The sequence below is a fragment of the Drosophila bipectinata genome, chromosome 3R (assembly GCF_030179905.1).
Source record: "Drosophila bipectinata strain 14024-0381.07 chromosome 3R, DbipHiC1v2, whole genome shotgun sequence".
Taxonomy (NCBI): domain Eukaryota; kingdom Metazoa; phylum Arthropoda; class Insecta; order Diptera; family Drosophilidae; genus Drosophila; species Drosophila bipectinata.
Genome location: NC_091739.1, coordinates 28,348,958 through 28,375,207, shown reverse-complemented (window position 1 = coordinate 28,375,207; position 26,250 = coordinate 28,348,958). Strand labels below are relative to the sequence as shown.

The window sequence follows — 26,250 nt, the reverse complement described above, 5'->3', positions numbered from 1 at the left end:
ATTGATGTTTTATTCCACTTTTAGAGTTGTAATTTACAGGTTTTTTGAGAGGTTTTTATTTAAGTTTTATTATGGGGTTTTGGGACTAAAGTTCCATTACACAACGTGTACTTTTTAAAAAAGTTAAAAACTGTCCCTTATTCCCTTATTTACTCGATTGGAAAATGCATAAGGTTCGACCCTATATATGTAGTAATTTTAAGATAATGTGAAAAGTCTAGAGTCCTACTTCAGCTTCCATTTTTTCTCCAGCCAGAGCAGCTAAAATATTTCGTGCTGTTATCCGCGACATTTCTTTGCGAGTTTCGATATCAGCACTGCCGATATGGGGAAGGATAACAATATTGTCAAGCGTCAACAACGGATCATCAAGTGGCAGAGGCTCCGGAGTGGTCACGTCCAGACCAGCGGCCAAAATACGTTTGCATTTAAGGGCCTCGTATAGAGCCTTCTGGTCCACATTTCCTCCGCGAGCTGTGTTGATAAAGATGCAGTTCGATTTCATTTTCTGGAAGGCCTCGGCGTTGAAAATTTCTTTGGTTTCCGGAGTCAAAGCACAACAGACAACGATAAAGTCGGAGTTGCACAGCATCTCATCAAAGTCTACGTATCGGGCGTTGACCACCTTTGCTTCCTGAGGACGTTGCGTTCGGGTCGTGTAGGTTATCTCCGACGGCTTAAAAGGGACAATGCGTGCCGCAATCTCTTGACCAATGCGTCCAAAGCCAAAGAGACCTACTCGAGATCCCTTGAGCCCTTGGCCACACATCCACATGGGCGCCCAGGACTTCCAGCCACCGTTATAGACCTGCTTGTTGGCCTCGAACAACCGCCGATTGGTGGCCAAGAGAAGAGCAAGCGTAAGCTCCGCCGTGGCATCAGTTAGGACATCCGGAGTGTATCCTACGCGAATGCCACGTTTCTTGCACTCTTCCACGTCAATGTGCTCGTAGCCAACCGATATGGTGGCCACACATTTAAGCTGGGAACCTGCAGCATCCAGCACTTCCTTATCAATCTTATCAGTCAAAGCGCAGTATAAGGCATCCTTTCCAGCAATTTGCCGCAGAAGCTCGGTCCGAGGTACGGGCAAGGCCTCATTCCAAGTGCTCACCTGGCAGCTGCAAAAAGTCAAGCATATTAATTTTAAAACATATGCTAATAAGCCGGTGGTAATTTGGAGAAACAACAACCTCTTACGCAAAAGTTCCAAACCGCTGGAATCAACATCCGGACGGGTCACGTATACAGTTGGTTGGGAGCTCATGGTTCTAGATCCGCGTCCAAATGGCAGGAGGTTTCTAAGCGGTGCAAGTGGCAGGCGCGGTGGCATTAATTCAAATGTCTGGAAAATGGTAAACAAAGTAACAGGTTTGAATCCAATGTGACCTTGCTTGGAGGCGGGAAAAATGAATAAAGCTTTATCTGCAGTAAAAAAAGGAAACTTTCTATTGTACCCTTTAAAATTTAGGATATGAATTTTTTAATTTTTTCAAATGCGTGCCAAAAAAGACTATTTTGAAAAAGGCTTACTTTGTTTAAAATAAGAAAATAAAAGAAATTTATTAAGAAAAAACATTAAAATATATTTTGCTGGGCAAATCTTTTTATAAATTTTTTACAATATTAAAAATGTTTCTTATATTGTACATAATAAATAAATTACTTACATAAGAAAGAATTGGTTTAGTTATATATATTTAATGTTTACATAAAACCCGAAATACCCTAATATTGTAGGGTGCGGAATAGAGAAAACATCTGGTCTCACAACTGTCAAACTATAAATATTATTCGGTAAAAAAAAAGCGTGTTCCAGCTAAAGGAAGTAGTTTCTAAGGCCTAGGAAAGCTGATCCATGAATGGTTCAGGTAACCTTCTTAAACTGACCGCCCGTGCCTTTACCTCGTTGGGCTTGAATCTCCGTCAGAGCAGTTGCTGGACCAAAACAGTCGGCGTCATGGGACCGAGTCCCACTAATCCTCGTGATCCTTCTCCCGAATTAGTAGCCCAGCTGGGAAAGCCGCCAAAAATGCGAAAGGATCCAGCTTTTAAAAAGATTAGCTCTCCCGAATTCCAAAGCATATTTACACCAGAACTAGAGTCCCTTGTTTCGTTGTTCAAAAAGTACGATTACGAGCTGAGGATCGCCGGCGGTGCAGTGCGCGACATTCTGATGAATATGGAGCCGAAAGACATTGATTTCGCCACTACAGCCACTCCAAGCCAGATGAAGGAGATGTTCGAAAAGGAGGAAGTGAGGATGATCAACGCCAATGGCGAGAAACACGGAACCATAACACCGCGAATCAACGACAAGGAGAACTTTGAGGTCACCACTCTACGCATCGACATTCGTACCGATGGCAGGCACGCGGAGGTGGTGTACACCACCGACTGGCAGCTAGATGCCAATCGGCGCGACTTAACCATCAACTCGATGTTCCTTGGGCTCGACGGCACCGTCTATGACTACTTTTATGGCTACGATGATCTGCAGGATCGCCGAGTAGTTTTTGTTGGGGATGCGGATATCCGTATCAAGGAAGACTACTTACGCATTCTACGTTACTTCCGTTTCTATGGACGAATTGCTAAAGATTCAAAGAGCCACGACGAAGCTACTCTGCAAGCGGTGAAGGACAATGCTGCAGGCTTGGCGAGGATTAGTGGAGAGCGTATCTGGGCGGAGCTGCAAAAAATAGTTGTGGGGAACTTTGGAAGCGATTTGTTGCTGGAGATGAATCGCTGTCATCTCTTCGAGCACATTGGATTTCCTGTCAAGCCCAATTTAGAAGAATTCGAACGACTCTGCAAAGCTTTGGAAAAGTTTGAAAAGCCGCACTATCCTATTCTGTACATGTCAGGAATGCTGAACTCCGTAAATGATGCGATGGACATGCACAATCGACTCAAGTTATCCGCCTACGAAAGGGATCTGGCTTTATTCATCACCCAGCAACGAGAAAAGGTAATAACTCACTTCCTTTTTATTTTCTTACAAAAATTAACATTTTTATTTTCATCTTTTAGGTGGATACAGACTACAAAAGTATTCGAGACTACCAGAAACTCTGCATTCAACCTAATGTCAATAGGGACTATGTTGAGCAGTTGCTCAAGTATACAAATAAACTAGATTTGTATCAGCAGCTCAAATCGTGGCCCAAGCCCACCTTCCCAGTCAACGGCCATGCTCTCAGTAGTCTTGGTTTGAAAGGAAAAAAAGTTGGACAGGTTATGAATGAACTAAAGCTCCATTGGGCAGACAGTGATTTCAAATCAACATCAGAGGATCTACTCAAATTGGTGCCTGATATCTTGGCCAAGTTGCCTTCTCCACCCGGCTCGCCAAACAAAAATAAACGTGCGAAACAGCACTAATATTATACGATTCCAACGACTTATTTGTTAACTTATTTATAAACGATTATTAAGGATAAAGGATCCTTAACTTAATCACAGTTTGTACTTGAGTCTTTGATTCCTTGAGGTTTGGTAAATATCTCAATAGGTCGCTTGAATCCAGCCTTGCAATGCTCAGGTATACCCATGAGATCCACGGAGGCAAAGCCCACCTCTGGACCGAGAAGGTATTCCGTGAAATGTTCTGGGCGGAATTTAATATTATTATAATTTTCCCTGATTTGTTCCTGAAATAAAAAAGGAATTAATTAATGGAAGGATAAGTTTTAAAGGTCTACTAACCGATAGCTTCTTACGCCTTTTGTATCCATCAAAGGCTTGAGGCTCCAGAACTAGCTTGCCACCTGGGCGCAGCTGTAGGAACATACGGCGGAAGGCCTGCTTCAGCCCGGCATCACCGAAATTAAGGTGAATCCACTTGGTGACTGACAAACAGAGTATCACATCAAACTGCGGGCGCTCAATCTCCAGCAACACATCGTCATCAAGGACGTAATTGCCCTGCAAAAACCTAAGATTGTTTGGGAATCCTGGACCAGAATTCTGTGGACTTTTCAGGTTATAAATCGCGGATTGTGCGGCCTTGACTAGTCCTTGATCGATGTCCAGGCCTACGAGACTTTTGAGGTGAAACTGCCGAGCAATTTGAATAGAGAGATGTCCCGAATTGCAGCCAATGTCTAACACTTGCTTGTCACGCAACAAATCGGGTTGGGTAGCTAGAACATCAAGACGTATGTCGTGGAAGTCCTTGTCAAGGATGCGCTTGCCGTAATAGTGTTTATAGTTGCCATAAACAAAGTTCAGTTTCTTGTCATGCTTGGGTTTGTTAGTTTGGTTGGCTCCATTGAGATGAAGGCGTTTTTTTGGGCTTACAGGCGGTGGGCGTGGAGGAACGACCACTTTTGCATCATCGCCTTTTAAACGTTTACTTTCGCTGGATTCTACGTCTAAGTTCCCATTAATTTTGCGTTTTTCCGCGGATTTTTTCGCTTCTACTTCGGAAAGTGTTGCGTTGTTGTTGTTCTCCTCATCCATGGTGAAATCTTGAAGAAAAAGTAAAGGGTAAAAACGGCATTCAACATTTTATAAACCTTTTGATTACTAACCTCAGGTGACCATTGATAGTCAATAAATGGTTGTTGTTTTTCTTTAATATGTCTCAAAACATATACAAAAAAATCCGCAATGTTTAACTCGCGGGAAGATTTCGTGTAGAGTGACCGTTTCTTTGAAAATGTGTCTCATTTGGTTAAACCGATAAATTGTAAAAGACTCTTCAGCCCTGAAAAGTGTTGGTAAAGCGTAACATGGCGCGATATTTAAAATAGAATTTAGAAAATTCTAAACTCTTTAGAGGAAATTAGGAAATTTAGTGGTATATTAAAATTTTTTTAACAATGTTTTAACAAAAATATCTATGCCTTATCATTTATGTTTATTGCAACAAAATCTATATATATTAAGGTTTTATGAATTTTTAGTTTTATTCAGTTTTATGGTTTTGTTTTATTCATTAATTTTTAACTTTAGTGTCCTTGTTTTTCTTTAAAATAAAAAGTTCAATTTCATAAATGTAAAAACCGCTCTGGATTTATATGCAAACACCTTTCCTTGTGCCAGGCCCACCTTAATAGTTGGTGGATAATCAGTTTCATGAATTTGCATAACAAAGCTCTTTTAATGAATTCATAATATATGTTTTTGCAAATTGAAATTTTTTGCTTTGTTCGAAATATCCGTTAAATTTGTCGGTTGCGATTCCACCGGATACATCAACAGAATCCTGACCATCCGCGCGTGCCACATATTGACCCCTCTTTGAACTCAAAAAAGGGAAAGGGAGGAAACAATGCTAGCAATGATAGTCCAAGCGAGGTGGTCAGCGGTCAGTTGAAGTGTTTCCAAGGGTTGAACTTGAATTTTTGATTAAGTGACTGACGCGTGGCACATTTTTTCTAACAGATTTATAAAACTGCATCCTGCATCCTATTTTTAGTTAATATTCTTCCTTTATTTTATTTCCCAAGAGTTCTTCAATAATTTATTGCAATTCTATTATCAATAAATTTATGAATTTTTAAAATACCTTTTTATTTTCCCAAACTATTTCAAGATTCCATAACCCAAAGTGCTCATTAAGCGGCGAGAGATAAATTCTATCAAAATAAATTAGAAAAAATTTTTATAAAAATGCAGCCGTACAAGACGTTTCCCAGGGAAACTCGCCTGAATCTAAGGAAATAAAATTGGGAAAAAAATATGTTCGTCCGGTGAAAGGGTTGGTCCGCTTTTTAAAAACCAGTTTTAGCTTCTTTTTGTAACAAAAGGATGCAGCATCTATTAAAACTTCAAATGACTTGTTGTTTTTGCCCCTGTGTTCGTGCATCGTCCACGTCCTTTGATGGATGGGTCACGCAGCATCCCGGGGCATTGGAAATCTAAAACCAGTTTGCCCGAGTTTGTGCATCGAAAGCTGCACGAAGTCCAAAATTTAATCTGCTGCACATGCGCAGCCTCACCGGTCTAAATTAGAAGGGATTTGTTTGGTCAAATCCCCGGGCTGGCATCAGCAATTTGAATACGCAGCCCCGAAGGGCGAGGCGGCTAACAAGCCCACCAGATCCGCAGTTGACAGCGCTGTCCAAGGGTCCTTGCTGGTCCTCGGTCCAGCCGAGTCCCTGTAACTCGATTCGTTCGGGGGTAGCTAAAGGGTTGCCCGCGCTTTTGTAACTTTATAATTTAGGGTCAGCGTGCTGGTCTACTTCCGATTTCCTATTTCCACATCCTCCCCTGACCCTTTGGCCAATCCTCGCGGTGCTCTTCACTCAAATGTAGCATTAAATTATTTCCAAAAATCCTGGCCTTTGTTCTCGACTCGCATTGGAAATTTGCATGTTCAGTGGATGAGTGAAAAGTCTGTTCGAATTGTGTCTATTTTCCCTTTTTTTGATAAATGTTGATTTTATGGTTAAAGTATTTGATATTCAAGCAGAAATTTGCTTGTTGATGTTTGTGGTACCTCCTATTTGATGTAAAAAAGATTATTTATTTTCAACCACCCAAAATAATCACCATATTAGGGGCATTACAAACATGTATAGTGTAATTATTCTATTCATGTATATTACCACTTGTTATAGATATTTGATATAGCGAAATAGATTTCACTTTTGCAGAAATTATAGTTATTAGATTAACTCTATAAGATATGAATATAGCTATTATTGTTTTCCAAAGCTTAAAAAATCCAAATAAAATAAGCTTTAAATCAGATTTTTCAGGAAAAACCCCTGTAAAATATCTATGGCAATAAATCACATTCCCTGACCCACCCAACATCGAACAAAGGCCATTTCTTGGATAGTTCACCTTTGGGCATCCTTTCCTATTAATCTGCATGACTATTGGCATTCGATTGCCATAAATTTGGCTTAATGCGACAATGACCCACAAAACCGGGCCAGGAAACCTCTTCTTGGAGCGAAGTCTTCACGGGTGAACGCATTTGCCAGTTCAAGCTGGAATAACAGAGACTCAGGCCAAGACGCGCCGAACTCTGAACCCACCCCGCTCTTGGGTCAATGAAAAATCGCTTCAATTTTGAGGCAAAAATCATTAAATTCGTCACAAAAAAAGATCTCAAGAAAAAGGGGAAAAGGGCACAAAAAAGTAAAGACCGAGCAAGGGTTGGAGACCTTAAGATAGACCTTTGCCAAAGGCCAGGCCTATCCGTCTTTGTTTGCATTTCACCTCTGCGCGTAATTTACTGTGAACCGGCAAGGATCGGGGTCAGGAGAATAGGCATAAGGACGAAGGAAGGCTGATAACTATCTCCGGGAATGGGGTTGCTGCTGCAGCATCACCAGCAATGACATCATAAGACGTGACACATTTGAACCCGGCCGCAGGACCTCTGCAATTTTTGCACCCTTTGATACCTGGTTCCTTTTTTTGGTTATTCGATCGCTCGTAAATTTCCTTTTCGCTAGACTCCGCTCCTTTTCCTAATCTCAAACGCAATCCTTCGCCGATTTTTTGCACTGTGGGAATTTTTTGCGGAAGGAAGCGCGATCATGATCGATGGCTGGATAGGGTTTCAGTAGGGTTAAAGGGGCGTCGATCGATCGAACCGTCCTGGTTTTGGAAATAGGAAACTTTTTATTGAAAAAAGTGAAATCATAAAACCAAAATTGCAATTTTCCTAAGGTGAAAAAAAAACCATCCCTTTTTGTTAAAAAATAATTATAGTTTATGGGTAATAAGTATTTAGATGGCAATTTTTAAAGGTTAGTAAGATAGTTTAAAATTTAAAATTACAGGATTTTTTATATACCCATAATTGGAATAAATATTTTTGGATACCTAGAAAATGGCTTTTAAATCTTTCAATTAAAAATCTTTGAAATTGTATGGGCTCAACCGCTTAACCGCTTAATTATAGCCTAAGCTGTTGCTTTGTGCATTTTCACACAATTTTCCGGGCGTTTTGCCGGAAAAACCAGTTTACCCAAATCGTTTTATGCCCTTGACCACAGGCCATTTCCATGTTAGGGTTTTTGATGAATTTTCATTGTGTGTTTTTGTAGAAATTTTCGGTGACGCGTGCCCGACAAAAGTTAACCCCTCGGCTGGCAAAGTGACCGGCCGCTTGACCAGCGCCGGACAGGATGCGTGTTGGCATTGTTTTGGTTGTTGTTGTCAACACATCCTTTTTATTTTTGGACAGCGGCAGCACGTGCATATGATTAAGAAGTCGCCTTTGGCCAGCAAGTTGATTTTGAGATATCCTGACGAGGGAAACCATGTACGAATGTTTAGGGAATATCTAGATCCTTGATACATATTATATAAGCATGTATGTATATATATTTACGCACAGCAGTAGGGAATCTCCTGCTGGACTTGCAATCGCAATGGCACATCAACCCTTTTTTGTTGCCATTCAGGGCTTTATTTTTGTTGGAAATTTTGTGATTTGAAATTTTTATAAATGCTACATTTTAGCAAAAGGCCTGTCATTGTCACGGCCATCAGGGAAAGGGGTAGCTAGGCCTACATATATGTATAAAGGATAAAGGATGCTGGGCTACGTCGCCTGACAGCGGCGTGTTCAATTGTTAAGGACATAAAACAGAAAAACGTTTCGCGCTCCTATGTTTGCCAAATACGAACGAAAAATTCGCTGACCTTCCCGCAGAATTTTATAACACACTCGGGGAGATTTTTCAAAATAGAGAGTGAGAGCTCAGGATATTTTCAACAGGGAAGGCAAGTACATATTTTTAAAGAGAATTGATACGAAATTTTTTACTCTTTAAAATCATTGTAAAAAAGTAATAAAATGATTCCCAGTCTAAAGTTTTTAACTTTTCAAGGACATGCACGCATCATTATTATTTTCTTTCAAAATTTAACGATCAATCATTAAAGAATTTTTTATATCTGAAAGAAATCAACGCTTTGGTCGTGAAATTAATGATCTTTTGGCAATAAACTTTTGGCTATAAAAAAAAAAAATATGAGCTCCCAGGTGAATATGATATGAGTAATGTAAAAATCAAAATATACATAGATTGGATTTTTTATTTATACATTTGGATGGAGAAAGAAAGAAGAAAGAAACAAATCCGAAACTTGTTAAGCACATTTTATTGAATAGCTTTATGATTTATTTTTCAATTTCAAAACGAGATACACTTTGTGAATCAGAACTTCTATTTTGTTAATATTTAAGTTGTCTTTCAACGGATTTAAAAAAGAAATTACATGCAGGAATTATGGTAGAACCCAAATATCTTCAATTTTCATCAAAATTTTTTAAAATTCGATAAAAAAATTGACAAAATTAGTTAATGCTTTTTAGTATGATCAATATTTCTTGATTTTCATGATGTACATTGGACAAAATTGGACCCGATACATACATTATACCCGAAATGGTTAATCCAATACAAATTGGCTTAAATATTGACTAAACAGTTTCTCAAAAGATTGCATGTCCTTGCCCAGAGCCTTGACTAACTCCTTTTTTCAAGCAGGACAACCTTAAATGTTCTTTAGAAATTATTTTAAATATCATTTCTGCTATATAAACTAACAAAAGAAACGAACGGAAGGAATATGCATTTAATAATCCGTTACGGGAAAAGTTAGATATCCTTTCGTATTTTTTTTAAATTATTTCTCACACTGATTGCAATCTAGTTGCGTTTACCGAAAATTCAAAAAACTATGTGCATAATTTTATTCACTGAGCATATGCAATAAACTGCAAATGGCAATGCATAAATTTTGTAAAATTCATTCCGCCAGCTTGCAAATTTTCCACAGCACCCAAAACCAACAATTGTAACCCAAATGATGCACATCTGAGTTTTGGCAATGATTTGCATAATTTTGGCATTTTCAATTAAACGGGTGTCCTGGAAAGGGGATGCACAGCATTCACAGGATTTTTGACTTGTGCCAATGTTATGCAAATTTCATGGATGCACCACCCGATCCTACCGAATGGGTTAAGAGATTGCCCAAGACGAGCCCTTGATTTCATTTTGATGTTTTGTTGTTTGGCATTAACCGTGCTAAATGTTAATTCTCCTCAAGTGCCAATAGTCCTGTCTTGGGGCGGAGATTTGTTCGCAAGGAGTTTGTCGTCTTCTGTTTGGGCAACTCAATTGAATCTTATTAAATATTCATGAGGCTTACATATATTTACGGACGATAAACATGTGATGCGTAAAGTCGATTGGTAATGTGCAAATATATGGTCAGGTAATGAGTTTGTTGCTTCATTAAGAAAGTAAATATTTCCAATATATGAAATTACTAGCAAAAATGTTTTTTACTTTTCTATAGGCCTATTTAACACAAAAAGAAATTCTCTAAAAACGACTATTTAATTTTCAAAGCCCCTATTTAAGGTTGCTCCAAAAAATACAAAAATATTTTTAAAAGAAAGTCTTACATTTTGCATTTTCTATTGTAATACTTTTCTAAAAATCGCCTCTTTTATTGAAATCCTTATTCTTGATTATTCTTGAATGCCAAACAATTAATTTCCGCAGCCTTGCGTTCAGTTTTTTTTTCCCAAGACGTTCCAAGACTCCTTTGAATGCAAAATTTAATTTTCGCGGATACCTCAACCCTTTTCCAGCTCTCCAATCAATTTATTAATTTCCCATGCTTCGTGTTTATGCAATTTACGGTATCGAATGTCAGGAAAATGGCAACAGTCTTGCCTGCAAAATAATGTAATAAAGGACCCTATGAATTTCTGATGCAGCTCAGGCAAATTAAGAAGGGATGCAGGATGCAGGTTTTCCTTTTTCGCAAGACGGTTGAGTGCAAGAGTCCCTTTGCTCTTACGGGCAGCAAACCGTAAAACACTTTTGCTATTTTTTTGCATTTCCGAAAAAACTAAAAGGGTAAAGAAGTAACCCTTTTGGAAGGAGGAAGAAAATCCACGAGGGAACTTTCACATAAATCTGCAGCAGCTGACATCATTAGGCTTGCATTTGTCATTTGATTTCCGCTCAAAGGATTGCTTTAAAAAATATCCTTTTTTCGTGGTACTTTCTTGGCAGGAAATCCGAAACTTTCACCTTAGTCGGAGCAACCCCTTGGCCAAATGATTGATGAGTTTCGATGAAGAGAAAAATCAGTTATTAGAAAATCGAACCCAAGGATCGCATTGCAGGGACATTATTGATGAAAAATCTTTTCTAAAATAGGTAAAAATTTGACTGCAACCATCCCCGATCGGCGGGCAAATGACCATTGAAACTTGACCTCTGGCCAGCCAACTGTCAACATATCCTTGCATATATAATCTTATTAATTGCTTTATTACCAGGACTCGGACCACGTCGAACGTAAACAGCTTAATAATCTCTTTCTTTTTTGTGTGAAAATGTGAGAAATTTCCCAGGCCGATGGCAATAAAAAAGTAAAGATCTTGGGCAGAATCAACCCCCCTTAAAAAATTGAAGTTTCAGCGCCAGCTGATCGAAGTTGAGATCCTTGCCAGCCCGACGATCCTGGCGATCATCATCAATATCATTTAACCTAATGGACCCTGACCTTGCCCGAGTGAGCTAAGCTGTGGCAAAAGTGTCTTCATGCCTGACTGGACTGCAATTTTTCGTCCTTACCTTTGCCTTTTCGTCCTTTCCTATTTTCCTTTAATTTCCGTTGCAAAAAAATGGCAAAGCCTAAAAAGAGGATCCAGGGTGGGTTTGGTCTCTTCGGAAATTCTTCCTCTCGACTGTCCAAACAAATATTAATCAAAGTCGGGACAACCAAATGCGTATTTACTTAGGCTTTCAAGATTTTAATAGCACTCTGAGTTTAACTATTTTCCCATACCCCTCAAGAAAGTCAGGACTACCCATTCCATTTAAAACTTAAGGCAGGAGTGTGGTACTTAATTGTCGTATAACGTGACATTCATGGGGCATGCCCCGTTTGACACTCAATTTGCATAAAATTTGCAAGTCATTAGGAAATGATAATGTCCGGAAATCGGACACATCGAAGGGGGTACAGTGATTGGAACTTAATGAGTTGTTTTGACATGTGTAGGTTAGGCAGCTAGTCAGCATGGTAAGTAGATTAATTGGAACACCTAATTTAATCTTAAGTACTTACTAGGATAAGGATATTGCTCTTCCTTGTTACAGTAATATTATTTATTTTTTCTTGTTTTTCCAATCCTTTTCCGCTTGGCATTTTCAGGATTTTCCTTCTGCTCCCGGGACCGCCCATTTGTTGACAATGGAAACCCAACCAAGCTGCAAACGTGCTTTGATCATGATATCCTGATCCAGATCCTGTTCTGTGGAACGGTGTTGGCGTTGTTCGGCTCATTGCGCAACTGCCAAAACTGAAATTCAGAAAAATCTGGGAATTGCGTCGAAACGTTTTCCACAAAACTAGAACGGAATTGGTATAGAAAATGCCTAAAAAAAAGTATTTCAATGAAAGGGGAAATCGAAAATCCACCCTCAAGACTGATGATGATGATGGTGAAACCATAACAAGATGTTCCTTCTACAGCATTTGTCTAAGCATGCTGCGTAATCCTTTTTGTAAGGACACGTCGCATTGTGTGTGAGCCGTGTGGTGTGTGTCTGAAAGGATTGCTCGGCAAGGAAGCCGGCGAGGAAGGAATTCAGGACAAATGTTGGCATATCTCCGGCCGGTGCGCAGTTGCCAGGCGTCTGAGGGCCTCCCGAACGGCAGCTGAAGATGATCGAAGGATGCCCAAAAGGATAAGGATTCGAAAGGGGGCGCCGATGCTTTGCTATTTTCTGTTTGTTGTGACGATGTAATAAGATTATAATTTCATATTTTTCCTTTGGGTTTCCCGGCTCTCTCTTTTCCATTCCAGTCTCTTGTCTATTATCTTTTTTTTCGCGCTACCGAGTTCACCAAACTTTTGCAGCTGACCCCGCGGTGAAAGGACATTCGCTAGGGGTTGCAAAAAATTAGTAGAAAATGAAACTTAAAAAGAAAGTCCTTGAAACCGAACCCCTTTCCCTGCAATTAGAGAAATTGGCGAAATTTCTATACTCTTACCTGAATTTTCCAAATTTTTGCACATTTAAGAAAATGTTGGTCCGAAAAAGGGTAAATATTTGCAGGGTGCATCACAAAGTATCCTATAACATCATCTAGTTTCATTAATTTTAATATTGTCATTAGTTTTCGTAGTAACCCTTAAAAAAACTTGAAAAACTCTGAAGAAATCCCAAAAAACTCGTGAGAATATTTTGCAATCTGTAACTTGAGTCTTTGCTAATGATTTCTTGGGCAATCGTGGAGACAACTCCAAGGAACAATCTCATAACAATCATCAATCAACTCGGACAGATGCTGAAAGGGCGCATATTTTTGATAAATTATTGAGCAAGTTTTTCCTTTCTTTTTAACTAAAAACCGTAAAAATCCTCAGCCCCGATTTTCGATTATACCTTTCTGCAAAAACGTGCAAAAGTTCATTAAATCGATCCGAGAAATCAGCTGCCGACAAAAAAATAACGACTATTTGCCATCAACCCTCCGCCGGATAGTATCATTAATAAATTATGCAAATTTCCACCATGTGGAGCGACCTGATGCCTAAAACGCATTTAACAAATATTTGCATAATTTTGGCACAGGCGACTTTTCCGCTGAGGTAGGAAAGCCGAACAAAAACAGAGATCCCGGGTACAGGGCTCACAGGATACAGGGTTATGCTAATGGACCTGCACCTTCGTCGGGGAGGAGGGTAATGTTACACTTCCAGGACCTTCCGAATCGACTGCGCACGCGCGCAATGTGGAAATTTATGCAAATCAGCCAGGAAATCCCCGAGAATCGAACAAATCGATCGGCGAGGGGCGGAGGACGATTGGTTTTGAATTTGCATTTCGGCTCCGAGCTCGCTCGTCCTTAGGAGGCCAGGACTTGGTTTGTCACTTGGTTGGCGAATTGGGATTGAAGTGGATTTACCAATTGTTGCCATAATTGAGTGACATGGATAGCGCGGGGAGTGAGCGGGACGCCGAATCGGGACTAGCCCATGTTCGGAGCTATTGATTACAGAAAAGGTTGGGAAAATGGCAACTGAAAATGAAAATCTGCATGAAAATGCAAACAAAAGCCCGTACATTTCATATCCGTAGTACAAAGACGATCCTCCGGAGTTCGGGTCTGGCTTGTTTTATGTCCCCATTCATAGTTTTATTTCGGCTTTTATGCTTTTGCATTTGCGTCCTGAATTTGCATACGAGTATGACATTTTCATATTCAGTTACAAATGTTTCGAAACAGAAAACTTTTGTGAGCACTATTGTTGGATGTTGTTCCTCGTAATAAGGTTGATTGGAATGATGGAATCCCACGAAGCGACAATTATTATTTCGGACTTGGCTTGAATTTGCATCACACTGGAAATCAATTAGCCGAAAAGACGGATTGTCACAAGGTGGGGTTTGTCCATCCAGAATGGGGTTTTAATTTCCACCAAAGCTCACTTATGGTAGAGCCTTTTTTAAAGAACACTTTAAAAAAAATTATCAGCAGTGTCATCAACGTGAGAAAGTCCCTGAGAACAACTCGAGAATAGAATCTTCCATCTATCTCCCTAATTACGGCAATTGCCCATGGCACTTCGATTCTTTGTGTTTCCTCACAATTTATGCTAAAAAGTAAACAAAAAACGTTTGAATATTCAATCCGAAGGGATCACACCCTATTTCCCTATCTTAAGACCCTGTGGAGTATAAGAATATTTTCCGTATTTTCTTCCTTTTTGTGAGTCTTTGTTTTGGGATGCGTTTAGCCACAGATTTATTGCCCAAGCCATTCGAGGTTGCATCTCAAAATCTACCCCGAGAGTTCACAGATCGATCGATGATATTTCAATATATTCATCCCACTTTGTTTGTGCAACACTGCTGACCCTTGAGCCAGGCATCCGGCAATTGTCCCTTTTGCATAAATCTCGGCTATCAATGACCACACGGAATGCTAATAGGATCTTCATTTGCGAGTGTTTTGTCGTCGCCTTGGAAAGATATCGTCCACTTAGGGATGCTGCCGAAGGACAATGGCCAGGGATAAAGTCATCGCCGAGTGACAATGCAAATGCGAGAATTTATGGGAGGGTCAGTTCCGGCATCTTCGACTGACCAACCCCGCGATGGACGCGTGTCCTAGTTACCTCCTTCAGCCAGAGCTGGTCAAGAACGAGTTATTCTGGACTTGTGCTGGACCATGGAAAGGGTCTATGATTAAAGGGTTGTCAAGCGGTCATTCCAGGGGTCAGTTTGGCGCGTGCCGTTCTGGGACACTGACCCCATTTGAACTCTCAATTTATTTATGAGCTATGGTATTTGTATATTGAGTTTGAAACAAATTGGTTGGAGGAATATGTTAATTAGTTGTAAGATGTAAATATTGCAAGTACGTTAGATAAAGAATCCCAGGATACAAAAAAATTAAGAAACTATTCCAAGTATCTTTAATACTTTCTCTAGCCTGTGAAAGCCTACATCCGACTTCAATTTCAGGTAACTAATTTGTATTTTTTTACTAAAGAAATTAATCTTTTGTCTGGGTTTTCTTCCCATGAAAAGTTTCCAGCAATCGTCTTGAGAAATGTCCGTTAATTCGAGAACACGCTTGGGTTCAACAAAATGGCTGACCTCTAGGATAGAAGCTTCCCAAACAGGACTCGTCCAATGGATAACAGGCTGAGAACAAAATAGAAAGATAATTTGAATGCATGACCGCAAAGGAACCCTTTGAACCCCAGTCGCCATTGTCCCGTCTGTCCTGCCACCCCAAGGACGCAGGCAGAAGCTGTGGCATCGGAAACAGGATCAGGACGATTGCCATCCGTTGGGAGACTTCTAATATGTATATCCCATCACAGAAGCGCAGCATCGCTTGAGTGCTTCCCGGATGACCAGATCCGGCTATGGACCGCCATATGGCTCATATATCCTGCAAGGGTTTCATCCTTTTTTTTTCTGCTGTGTTGTTCGAATTTTCTTCGCGGCCTTTCTGAAAATTAATGCCAATGTCCAAACCGGTTTTCTTGTGATTTTCATTTTTGATTCGTGGTCGCGAGTCCGGTCCGGTTTTTTGGGCCGGGAGGTCCTTCCAGCGACCCTTCAACCCTTTTGTTATTTTGTTACCCGCCCGGCTCCTAAAAGGATGCGCAAAAGCGAATAAAATTGCAGCTTTCGGCTTCATTGTGTTTCGGCCTGACCCGAAGGACAAGGATTAGATGGGAAATCTTTTTCTTAAGTTTTTTTTTCTGTTTGGGATTCTGAAAGGATTCTCAACGAATAACCGTTATAAATTAACGGTGTCAGAGCACAAGAAGATGGCGGCATATCTGGCGTGACAACTGACCATCTCAATTATCCCTCGATTACTGGCCACGCGACGAAAGGATGACCCTTTGAGATGACCACCAATGACCCTTCCTCACTAGCAACCAAAAAACCTGTTTGTCCACTCAATAACAACACCATTATCCTTTAAGAACTCAGCACGCGCGCTGACCATTGGTCAGTGTCCTTCGGGAGATAATCTTCGACTTTACACTCGTGCCACCATTGTTCCACATAAATCCACGCGTGTCCACTGTCCTTCTAAGTTAAATCAAATTAAATATATCCAAGTATCCTTGGATATGAATGGATATATGAATTTATTGAAATATCATTTATCGATCTGTGAACTCTCGGGGTAGATTTTGAGATGCAACCTCGAATGGCTTGGGCAATAAATCTGTGGCTAAACGCATCCCAAAACAAAGGCTCACAAAAAGGAAGAAAATACGGAAATATTCTTATACTCCACAGGGTCCTAAGACAGGCAAATAGGGTGTGATCCCTTCGGATTGAATATTCAAACGTTTTTTGTTTACTTTTTAGCATAAATTGTGAGGAAACACAAAGAATCGAAGTGCCATGGGCAATTGCCGTAATTAGGGAGATAGATGGAAGATTCTATTCTCGAGTTGTTCTCAGGGACTTTCTCACGTTGATGACACTGCTGATAATTTTTTTGAAATTTCTTTAAATAGAGGCTCTACCATAAGTGAGCTTTGGAGGATATTAAAACCCCATTCTGGATGGACAAACCCCACCCAGTGACAACCCGCTTGCTAGCCTAATTGATTTCCAGTGTGATGCAAATTCAAGCCAAGTCTGAAATAATAATTGTCGCTTCGTGGGATTCCATCATTCCAATCAACCTTATTACGAGGAACAACATCCAACAATAGTGCTCACAAAAGTTTTCTGTTTCGAAACATTTGTAACTGAATATGAAAATGTCAGACTCGTATGCAAATTCAGGACGCAAATGCAAAAGCATAAAAGCCGAAATAAAACTATGAATGGGGACATAAAACAAGCCAGACCCGAACTCCGGAGGATCGTCGGTCTTTGTACTACGGATATGAAATGTACGGGCTTTTGTTTGCATTTTCATGCAGATTTTCATTTTCAGTTGCCATTTTCCCAACCTTTTCTGTAATCAATAGCTCCGAACATGGGTTAGTCCCGATTCGGCATCTCGCTCGCTCCCCGCGCTATCCATGTCACTCAATTATGGCAACAATTGGTAAATCCACTTCAATCCCAATTCGCCAACCAAGTGACAAACCAAGTCCTGGCCTCCTCAGGACGAGCGAGCTCGGAGCCGAAATGCAAATTCAAAACCAATCGTCCTCCGCCCCTCGCCGATCGATTTGTTCGATTCTCGGGGATTTCCTGGCTGATTTGCATAAATTTCCACATTGCGCGCGTGCGCAGTCGATTTGGAAGGTCCTGGAAGTGTAACGTTACCCTCCTCCCCGACGAAGGTGCAGGTCCATTTGCATAACACTGGCTCCGGAGCTGCCGAACGCCGGATGCTGAGGCGGATGACGAATCGGATCGCCCTCCGTAGCTCCGGGCTGTGCCAAAATTATGCAAATGACCCTGCGTGCCAATATTTTACAGCAATAATTTATGCAAATTGTGATCGGGAAAGGATTTGCGAGCCTGCGCAGCGGATGTTACAAGTCGCCTCCTTCGGATGGAAATCCTTTTTCGAGGGTCTGCTCACGTTCACCATTTTCGCAAATGCTGGTTCTAATATGCAAATTCCTCTTCGTGGGTCTATAAAATTTTTGGCATTTTTAATTGTGTTTTTTTGCTTGATTGTAATGCAGATTTTTTGCGCGATTGTAATTTTAATTTTGAAATAGTTCGAAATGGCGCCAAAAATCTGGGTTCTTATTTTTTGCATTTGAATGGATTTCATTCGATTATTCCAATAACCCAAGGCAGCTGCTCCAATTTAAAAAAACGCGCAAATTCTTTGAGATACATTTTGTCTTCGAACTTGCAGAAATTTGAAAAATTTGCATAACTTAGAGATCTTTAATCCGAAATAGAAAAGATGTGGATTTTGCATTTTGTAGGGACTATGATTTGATTATACTTATGTTAATAGGGAATTTATATGGAAGATGGGAAAGTTTTCTGGAAAAGCTATTCTATAATCTTCAAGTTCTGGAATACTATTCTATTTTATTCTCGAGAAATACTTTAGTTTTATCTAAAAAAAACTAATTTGTATATTTAAGTCAATCGACTTAATATTTGTTAAAAAAATAATCCTTAAACAGGACACCAAAATTCCCTTACTGATCTAATGCCATCCTCAAACCTCCATCTCTTTCCTACTTCCATTAAAGGACGAGGATTCCTTTACAATATTCTATAGCCCTCTCGTTTTGTTTGACATTTTTTTACCTAAAAAACTCTCTTTTCGGGATAAATTTACATGAACGCTGGAATTTTATTGGTCGAGAAAAAGTGTCCGAAAAAAAAGCGGAAACAAACCGAAATCAAGCTGGGCCAGCATAGAGTTTTCCCAGAATGTTTTCCCTTCAAAGGGTCGTTAAAAAACTAGGGGATGAAACGAGTGCCACCACCATATGAAGATGGGATTTTTATGTTTTTTAAGAGAACGAGAGAGCGGAGGAGATCGGTTTTTTAAGAGCCAGGAGGCGAGAGGGTTGTATTCCATAGGATTTGCGCAATTTTTGCTATATTAGCCAGAGGTCGCGGAAGAGTTGAATCAGTTTGAGCTGCGCAGCCGAACTTTGAGGATCGCTGAGACGTCGTGCAAGAAAGTCGATCAAAAACGAGATATTCGTGCTGTGCTTTGTGCTGAAAATCTTCAAGAAACTAAATCTTAAAGAATTTTTAATCCAAAAAAAAAATAAGAGAGATATAGAAAAATCTCCCGATATTCTTGTGCTGTGCTGTGTTTTGAAAAAAAAAAATAAAAGTGCTTGATCAAAATGTCCAATCAAATGGAGTTTATTATGCAACTTTATATGATGAACTTGCTGCAACAGCAACAGCAGCAGCAGCAGCAACAGCAACAACAGCAGCAGCAGTTGCAACTGCAACAGCAACAGCAGCTGACTGGATACACTTACACACAGAACGAGGATATCTCGAGCAGCACTTGCATGCAACAACTGCAACACGAACAGCAGCAACAGCAACTGCAACAGCAAGAAATTCTCAAGACAAGAACGCACAAAAGAATTAGCTCGCAAAACACCAACAGTAGTAGTAGCCGTAGTTGTAGTCCCAATAGTAATTTGATTGCTTTTCAAAATCACACACCCGCCACACCTAACAACAACAACACACAGAGCCTTGTCGGTCAAATGTTGCTCAACACCCTGCCGCCGCTGACACAGTTAATGTTGCAGCAACAGCACCAGCAGCAGCAACATTTTCTGGCAACATCAAACCTTCTACTAACCCCCAACAATACCCCCAACTCGATGGTCAAGCAGGAGGCACAGTTGCAACATCAGTTGCTCCTGAGCCAATACGCCAGCTCCCTGCAAACCGAGCAATATTCCACAAATAATTTTCTGCAATCCTCCACAGTGACATCAACGCCAATCGAGAAGACAGTGCAACATGCCGCCGCCGCCTCTGAAGCTGAAGCATCACTTGGAGGAGCAATGGCAGCCACCCAGGGGGCGCATGTTGCCGACAATCTTTCGGCGGTCACGGTTAAGTTTGAGCAGGATGATGACGAGGAGGACGAGGACGATGACAAGCCGTTGTCCAGCCTGCACAGCTGCAGCTCCTCGGGCGTGGCAAGCAACAGCACCCACACCAATGCCAGTTCCGAGAAGCTGCTGATGCTGTCGGGCGTGCAACCGCTGGAGTCAACCACGGATAGTGTTGACTCGCCCAGCATGGTAAGTAAAATATTTATCCCAAATCTAAGCTTCATAATCAATAATTTCATAGAGTATGTATGGATTTAAAAGTGCTATAGTTTTCTGATCCAATCCCTGACTTTTTTGTGTTTATATCCCACGCTCTGTTGATGTAATTCGAGTAAAACAATCATGTCAAAATTCGTGATTTGCTTTTGAGGGAATCGACAAAAAAAATGTTGCACTTCCAATGAAAACAAAACAGCTGCTGTGTCGGTTCCCATTGATCGTTGGAGCCCAGCTGTGGGCACCAGGCAGTCTAGCGATGATTCTCGAGTCTTTCTAACCCTTCCCCCCTACCCTCTTGATTTTCTTTGCAGTACACGCCCGTTAAGCAGCCGGCAGACTCATCGTACAACATCACGCCCGTCGAAAGCGAACCCACCCCCTATACCACCCCCCTTCAACAGTCCCAGACACCCGCCTCCCTACTCACTCCCCCGTCCAGCGAGCAGAGCAAGAGCTTGGTCAGCCTCTCGGCGGCCAGTGGCCTGGACGCTCTGCTCCAGAATGAGGATAGCCTGAAGAACCTGCGCAAAGTGTCCTCCTACCTGGAGTGCGATAACACCCTCTGCCGGCAGGAGAATCTGCGGGAGCACTTCCACTGCCACGAGGAGCCGTGCCAGGGCAAGATCCTGAGCAAGAAGGATGACATCATCCGGCACCTGAAATGGCACAAGAAGCGCAAGGAGAGCCTCAAGCTGGGCTTCGCCCGGTTCTCCTCCGCGGACGACTGTGCCCCGGCCTATGGAGAGGGATGTGCCTACAACTGGAAACAGACCCACTACCACTGCGTCTACGAGCACTGCCCCAAGGTCTACGTCAGCACCAGTGATGTACAGATGCATGCCAACTTCCATCGCAAGGACTGCGAGATCGTAAACGAGGGATTCCGACGGTTCCGGGCACACGAGAACTGCCGGATCGAGGATTGCCCCTTCTTTGGCAAAAAGATATCCCATTATCACTGCTGTCGCGAAGGATGCAATCACACCTTCAAGAACAAGGCCGATATGGGTAAGTCCACCATTGACAAGGACTCTTGGACAATTTTTAATAACCGTATTATTATCCTTTTCTCTTTAGACAAACACAAGACTTACCACCTGAAAGACCACCAACTGAAAATGGACGGCTTCAAGAAGATCCTGAAGACCGAGGTGTGTCCTTTCGATGCCTGCAAGTTCTCCTCTGTCTGCAACCACATTCACTGTGTCCGTGAGGGATGTGACTACATCCTGCACTCCAGCAGCCAGATGATCAGCCACAAGCGGAAGCACGATCGCCAGGATGGAGAGCAGGCCTACCAGCAGTTCAAAACCAAGCAAGAGGATACGGGGGAGAGCTCCTTGGATGCCACACCACAGCAGCCGGTTGCCGTGAATGGGTCAGCGCCAATGCAGATTGGTACTGGGGGAACTAACACCTCCACACCACTGTCCTCCCTGTCCGCCGAGCATTTCTTGTCCAGGAAGCGTGGCAGGCCGCCAAAGAAAATTGTAAGTTTAAGATTTCTTATAATTTTAGTTATTTTATAAAATTATTGTTTCCTTTTTCCAGCAACTCCCCGCTGATGCCCAACAGCCCGAGGCCAAGCGTTTCAAGATGGAGGAGGATCAATCTGCCAAGCTGCCAGCCTCCGGACTCTATCCCGGCCTGCTGCCAGCTGCCTCCGCTCCTGTAGTGGGTCCCAGTGCCCCCAATTTCCAGCTCACCCACCTGATGGCCCTCTTCCAGCTGCAGAACCCGCTCTTCTACCAGAATCTCTATCCCGGCATGACCCAGAATCCTTCGATGCTGGGAAATCTGGCGGCCCTGGGAGCCGCTTCGGCAGCTGCGGCGGCGGCGGCAGCAGCGGCGGCCAATGGAGTCCAGCAGCCCAAGGCGAAATTTAGTTTTAAGCCAGAATTTAAGGAGTAGAAAGGATGCATGTCCTTAGTTTAAGGAAATAATTAGACTCACGGACTAAGGACGACTTTGTAAATAAGAGCTTTAAGCAGGAGTGTACAGTAGTAGGATTAGGTTTTTGGAAAAGGATCGGGATCAGGACATGTCATCCTTTCCTCCATAAAAGCCAACTCATCCACACTTTGAAAACTTTTAAGGTTTCTTCCCCAAGGTGTTGCTGAATTGGCTTTTCTTCCAATCGAATTAATCGTTTCTTTGAGTGCCACTTTAATTTTTAAAATTTGCAGCCATTTTAAATAAAAAAGAAGAGAAAGTCTTGAATTTTAGTTTGACTAATACTGTGATGTTTTTTCATTAGGCTAGGCAGGAGTTTCAGGACTTGGGAGATTTCTGTTACAAGTAGCCAGTAAGCACTTAATTCTGTGTGATATACTAATAAAATAATACAAATTGTTTTTGCATTTAAAACTAAGTATGCTTTACAATAAAAAAACCTAGAAACTGAGTTACTTACCTGAATAAATTATAAGACTTGTCGTGACTAAGCCTACAAAATGAGTTTCAATTAGCTTACAGATTTAGATAAACCTTTATATTATAGTATTATAGAATAAAATGACTCTGCTTTGATTAAATAATTGTTGACTTTATTACTGTTTTCATTTAATTAATGATTTTAATCATATTCTAACACAAATCAGCTACACAAATCCCGGACGCCCCATGAAAGCAGTCCGGCTAAGCAATACATAAGTACTTAACACAGAAGCTTTTCCCTTTCTTCGCTTGTAATATTCATATATCATAATAATATATATACATATATATGCGTATATATGTAAACAATCAATACAATCCAAGTACCATAATGATAATGAAATAGATTTGTGAGGTCTATGTATCCTATTCAAGAACAATGTACAAGCAAATGTCATCGGAATCGTTTTATACATTTGGTGTCTGATTTTAGTTTACATTGCAAAGTAAAACCCTGGGAGAAATGTACAAATATAATTAAATTAAATGTAATGTTAAGAACTAATCCACTAGAACTAAAGAAACACGAAAATCAACAAGTAAGCTACCAAGTAAATTCGTTACACATTAAATCAATAGTAAAGGGGGGCTGACTAAAAACAATCTACAGACTCATCAATGCTTCTTTTGATTTGGGTTTTATATTTCTCTTTTTTTTGTGGATTTTTATAGATTTTTCTTGGTTGGATGCCTAGGGATATAAGCTTTGATTTGTATGCGGTAGCCAAATTTATAAAATCTTGAAAAAGCACTATCCAATTACATTCTATAAGCATTATTTGTATACTTGTATAGTATTTGTATTTTCCTTTCTTTGTCGGGGGTTTCAGTTTATAACGATTGCGTAACTTTCGGAGCAATATATGTATATGGCAACATTTTGTGCGAGCACACGTTTTCAAAACAAATTAGTTCGAGTTTGTATCTTATAGTTCTGCGGGTTCGTATCTAAGAATCTAAGCGGCAACGGAGGAGGAGTAGCGGTTATGTTTCATTCGCGATAGAAGCCGCGCAGCAGTTTGCCGATAAATCAAAACCGTTAGCTGCGACCTGTGGCCGTGGGCGGTGCCAGCTCGACGGGCACGGGCGCCACGCCCACCGTGGACTCCGTACTGGACTGGTGCTGGACTCCGCCCAGGGTGATGGCCCGCATGTGGTGCACCGGCCTGATGGACTTGAGCTGCGTGGTGCCCTTGAATCGGACGTTGACGTCGCCTCCGACCATGCTCAGTGGATGCATGGCCTGCGGCTCCTCGACATCCTCTCGGGGCATGGCCGCCGTGACTGTGGCCGGCGGTACTTGCTCCATGTGTGCCGGCGAGGGAGCCGTGGTGATCGCCACTCCGTAGCTCTGACGCTGGGCCAGGGGTGAGAGTGCCTGGGGAGTCGTCCGGTAGCCCATCCGACTGAAGATACTGCCGCCGCTGCTGTTGCTCGCGGTGCTCGGTGGGCTGAGTGGGGTGCCCACGCCCGAGTCGACCTCCAGCGGGCTCTTGATATTGGCCACGAACTTGTCCACGTGCTCGGGCAGCTTCAGCTCGTCCAGCTTCGTTTGCATCACGGTCCTGGCACTGGCATTGTCCAGCAAGCGATTGGGTCGCGAGGGCGGCGTCGGGGACACGGTTTCACTGGCATGGGAGGACTGTCCATTGAGGCGGTTATGTTGGAGCTGCTGCTGCTGTTGCCGGAGCTGCTCAAAAAAAGGTGTCTTCTCCTTCTTCTGCTTTTGTGGCGAACCATGTTCGTCTCTTTCGGTCAGCTCTTCGAGCACCTTGAGTGGAAACCCCAAGTGACTGTTGACGGAAATGGATTTGCCAATCTTGCGCTCAGTGAAGATGGGTTTGCGCCTCTGCCGTTCCAGGTCGTCCAGTTGCTGGAGCATGCGTCTCACCTCATTGGGCAGCTCCAGATCGGGATTGTGCTCCACCAGCTGGCCTATATAGCGTCCCAGGGTCTGGATGGTGAGCTCCAGGGACTGAACCTGCGACTGCAGCGTGGTTATCTGCGCCTGTTGCGAGGACCTTGTGGTCTCCAGCTGAGCAATCGAGGATTGAGCAAACTGTGGATACGAAATAGTTAATAAATATCTTTTAAAAGGATATAGAATCCTTGGAAACCCACCTGCAATTGCTGCTCCAGGTGCTGGTTTTGGGTCTTCTCTCTGTTCAGCATTTCGAGATGATGATTCGTGGTGGTGATCTCCTCCTGCAGCACATTGTACTCCACGTTGTACTCGGCCAGCTGCTTTCCAATATCCAGGGTGAAGACCAGCTTCATGATCTGCTCCATGCAGTGCGCCTCCATTTTGGGCACCACTGTCTTCAGATAGTCCATGATTTCCTCAAAGTTATCCTTGGCCAGCAACTGATCCTTGTGCACGGAGAGCAGGGCGATGGCGAACTTGAAGATCACGTCGGAGGACTCCAGGAAGAGCAGGTCGAAAACGCGCGCCACGAAACCCAGCGGGAACTGGGAACTGAAGACGGTGAGAATCCAGGGAGCGGCGTACAAGGTGGGCGAAACATCGTTCTGGTCGAGCCAGACATACAGATCCGGAAGGTGGTCCTTTACCAGACGGGAGAGCTGGTAAAGCTGCAGCTGGAACTTTTTCATGTCGGGCAGGTATTTGGTGCGCATATTCCGGCGGAACATCAGATGCTTAAGCAGCTGGAAGGCATTGGCCTCGTCGCACTTAAAAGAAAGAAAAGTAAGGATATTAAGTTATATCCTTATAACGTTTCATAGAAACTCTTACATGCAAAAGTAGAACTCCGCAGATAAATCCTAATCCCTGACAGTAGCCCAACTCCGGGTCGAGTATAGAGTAGGCCTTCAACAGATTAAACAGCGACAGCTGACCCAGACCCAGGGGATCCTTGTAGAACTGGTGATTGGGAAAGGTCCTGCCCAGATCAATGAAAATGGCGTGCTGGTGTTCGGTGAGATGCTTCAGCAGCGTGTGGTACGGTGTATTGAAGTTGGGGAATTCCTTGGTGTCCACTGGAGCCGTGTTCATGGAATGCTGCTCGGCCAGGAAGGTCCAGACATCGCCGCGCTTCGATCGGGGCACTCCGGTGCGTATGGCATGGCCCAGGACCTTGGGATCCTTTTTGTTGCCAATCTGAGTGGAGTTGCGCTCGATAATCTGCTCCCAGCGCTCTATCAACTGCTTGTCGCAGGGCACTATCTCCTCGTAGTCCAGCTTGATGCGCTTCAGCTCGTTCTCGTTCTGGCGAGCCTGGAGCATGGCGTTCTCCGTCTCCATGCGATTCAACATGATGGTCTGCCGAATGGCAGTGCGCCACAATTCTCGCAACTCGGCGGCATCTCGCTTGCCTCGCTTGGGAGCTAAAAAATAATTAAAGAACATTCATTTAATAATTAATTATGTAACTAAAATAAAGGTGTAACTTACGCTTTCTCATGGGCGACAAGAACTCGGTGGGCACTTCGCTATCTAAGCCCTTGGAGGGCGTCACCACGCTGTTAAGTATGGCCTGGCGCCAGGATCCCTGGTGGGTTTCCGCCTCCTTGGGACTATTACCCACCTTGATGAATCTGTTAAGGGA

At 42.3% G+C, this 26,250-nt stretch overlaps 5 protein-coding genes across 14 annotated transcripts in view; 2 read left to right on the top strand and 3 right to left on the bottom strand.

Moving 5' to 3' along the window:
• Nucleotides 1-19: 19 nt before the first annotated feature.
• LOC108134468 (glyoxylate reductase/hydroxypyruvate reductase) lies at nt 20-1,522 on the bottom strand. 2 transcript variants are annotated; one of them, XM_070281849.1, is made up of 3 exons: nt 1,458-1,522; nt 1,194-1,345; nt 20-1,121 (listed from the first exon to the last, which is right to left on the bottom strand). In XM_070281849.1, exons 2-3 carry the CDS (start codon nt 1,331-1,333, stop codon nt 218-220), a joined length of 1,044 nt encoding a protein of 347 aa, XP_070137950.1. In that variant the 5' UTR covers nt 1,334-1,345; nt 1,458-1,522; the 3' UTR covers nt 20-217. The 2 variants fall into 2 exon arrangements, with proteins under 2 accessions (XP_070137950.1, XP_017110273.2); XM_017254784.3 differs by having other exon boundaries at nt 1,194-1,503.
• A 222-nt stretch (nt 1,523-1,744) lies between these two features.
• Nucleotides 1,745-3,394, top strand: LOC108118600 (CCA tRNA nucleotidyltransferase 1, mitochondrial). Its single transcript, XM_017231366.3, has 2 exons — nt 1,745-2,971; nt 3,034-3,394. Exons 1-2 carry the CDS (start codon nt 1,859-1,861, stop codon nt 3,382-3,384), a joined length of 1,464 nt encoding a protein of 487 aa, XP_017086855.2. The 5' UTR covers nt 1,745-1,858; the 3' UTR covers nt 3,385-3,394.
• LOC108118601 (U6 snRNA methylphosphate capping enzyme Amus) lies at nt 2,988-4,693 on the bottom strand. The gene is made up of 3 exons (XM_017231368.3): nt 4,536-4,693; nt 3,709-4,472; nt 2,988-3,653 (listed from the first exon to the last, which is right to left on the bottom strand). Exons 2-3 carry the CDS (start codon nt 4,462-4,464, stop codon nt 3,456-3,458), a joined length of 954 nt encoding a protein of 317 aa, XP_017086857.2. The 5' UTR covers nt 4,465-4,472; nt 4,536-4,693; the 3' UTR covers nt 2,988-3,455.
• Nucleotides 4,694-19,255: 14,562 nt separating this feature from the next.
• cas (castor zinc finger transcription factor) lies at nt 19,256-22,658 on the top strand. 2 transcript variants are annotated; one of them, XM_017254760.3, is made up of 5 exons: nt 19,256-19,592; nt 19,896-20,215; nt 20,557-21,253; nt 21,323-21,735; nt 21,797-22,658. In XM_017254760.3, exons 1-5 carry the CDS (start codon nt 19,289-19,291, stop codon nt 22,154-22,156), a joined length of 2,094 nt encoding a protein of 697 aa, XP_017110249.2. In that variant the 5' UTR covers nt 19,256-19,288; the 3' UTR covers nt 22,157-22,658. The 2 variants fall into 2 exon arrangements, with proteins under 2 accessions (XP_017110249.2, XP_017110248.2); XM_017254759.3 differs by having other exon boundaries at nt 19,256-20,215; nt 21,797-22,651.
• Nucleotides 22,659-22,769: 111 nt separating this feature from the next.
• The window catches only part of plx (PTB_TBC1D1_like and TBC domain-containing protein plx), a 28,330-nt gene continuing 24,849 nt past the window's right edge, over nt 22,770-26,250 (bottom strand). For all 8 annotated transcript variants that reach the window (XM_017254752.3, XM_017254756.3, XM_070282188.1 and 5 more), the window contains 4 exons: nt 26,097-26,239; nt 25,437-26,029; nt 24,803-25,372; nt 22,770-24,740 (listed from right to left, as the gene is read on the bottom strand). In XM_017254752.3, coding sequence (XP_017110241.2) covers nt 23,721-24,740; nt 24,803-25,372; nt 25,437-26,029; nt 26,097-26,239 — 2,326 coding nt within the window. In that variant the 3' untranslated portion in view covers nt 22,770-23,720. The remainder of the gene's footprint in view (nt 24,741-24,802; nt 25,373-25,436; nt 26,030-26,096; nt 26,240-26,250) is intronic.

Coding starts and splice junctions, on each gene's coding strand:
- LOC108134468 (XM_070281849.1), bottom strand. CDS start 1,333: ATGCCACCGCGCCTGCCACTTGCACCGCTTAGAAACCTCCTGCCATTT. Junction 1,122..1,193: donor TTGGAACTTTTGCGTAAGAG/GTTGTTGTTTCT, acceptor GACTTTTTGCAG/CTGCCAGGTGAGCACTTGGA.
- LOC108118600 (XM_017231366.3), top strand. CDS start 1,859: ATGAATGGTTCAGGTAACCTTCTTAAACTGACCGCCCGTGCCTTTACC. Junction 2,972..3,033: donor TCACCCAGCAACGAGAAAAG/GTAATAACTCAC, acceptor TTCATCTTTTAG/GTGGATACAGACTACAAAAG.
- LOC108118601 (XM_017231368.3), bottom strand. CDS start 4,464: ATGGATGAGGAGAACAACAACAACGCAACACTTTCCGAAGTAGAAGCG. Junction 3,654..3,708: donor AAAGGCGTAAGAAGCTATCG/GTTAGTAGACCT, acceptor TTTTTATTTCAG/GAACAAATCAGGGAAAATTA.
- cas (XM_017254759.3), top strand. CDS start 19,289: ATGTCCAATCAAATGGAGTTTATTATGCAACTTTATATGATGAACTTG. Junction 21,254..21,322: donor CAAGAACAAGGCCGATATGG/GTAAGTCCACCA, acceptor TTTTCTCTTTAG/ACAAACACAAGACTTACCAC. Junction 21,736..21,796: donor GCAGGCCGCCAAAGAAAATT/GTAAGTTTAAGA, acceptor TCCTTTTTCCAG/CAACTCCCCGCTGATGCCCA.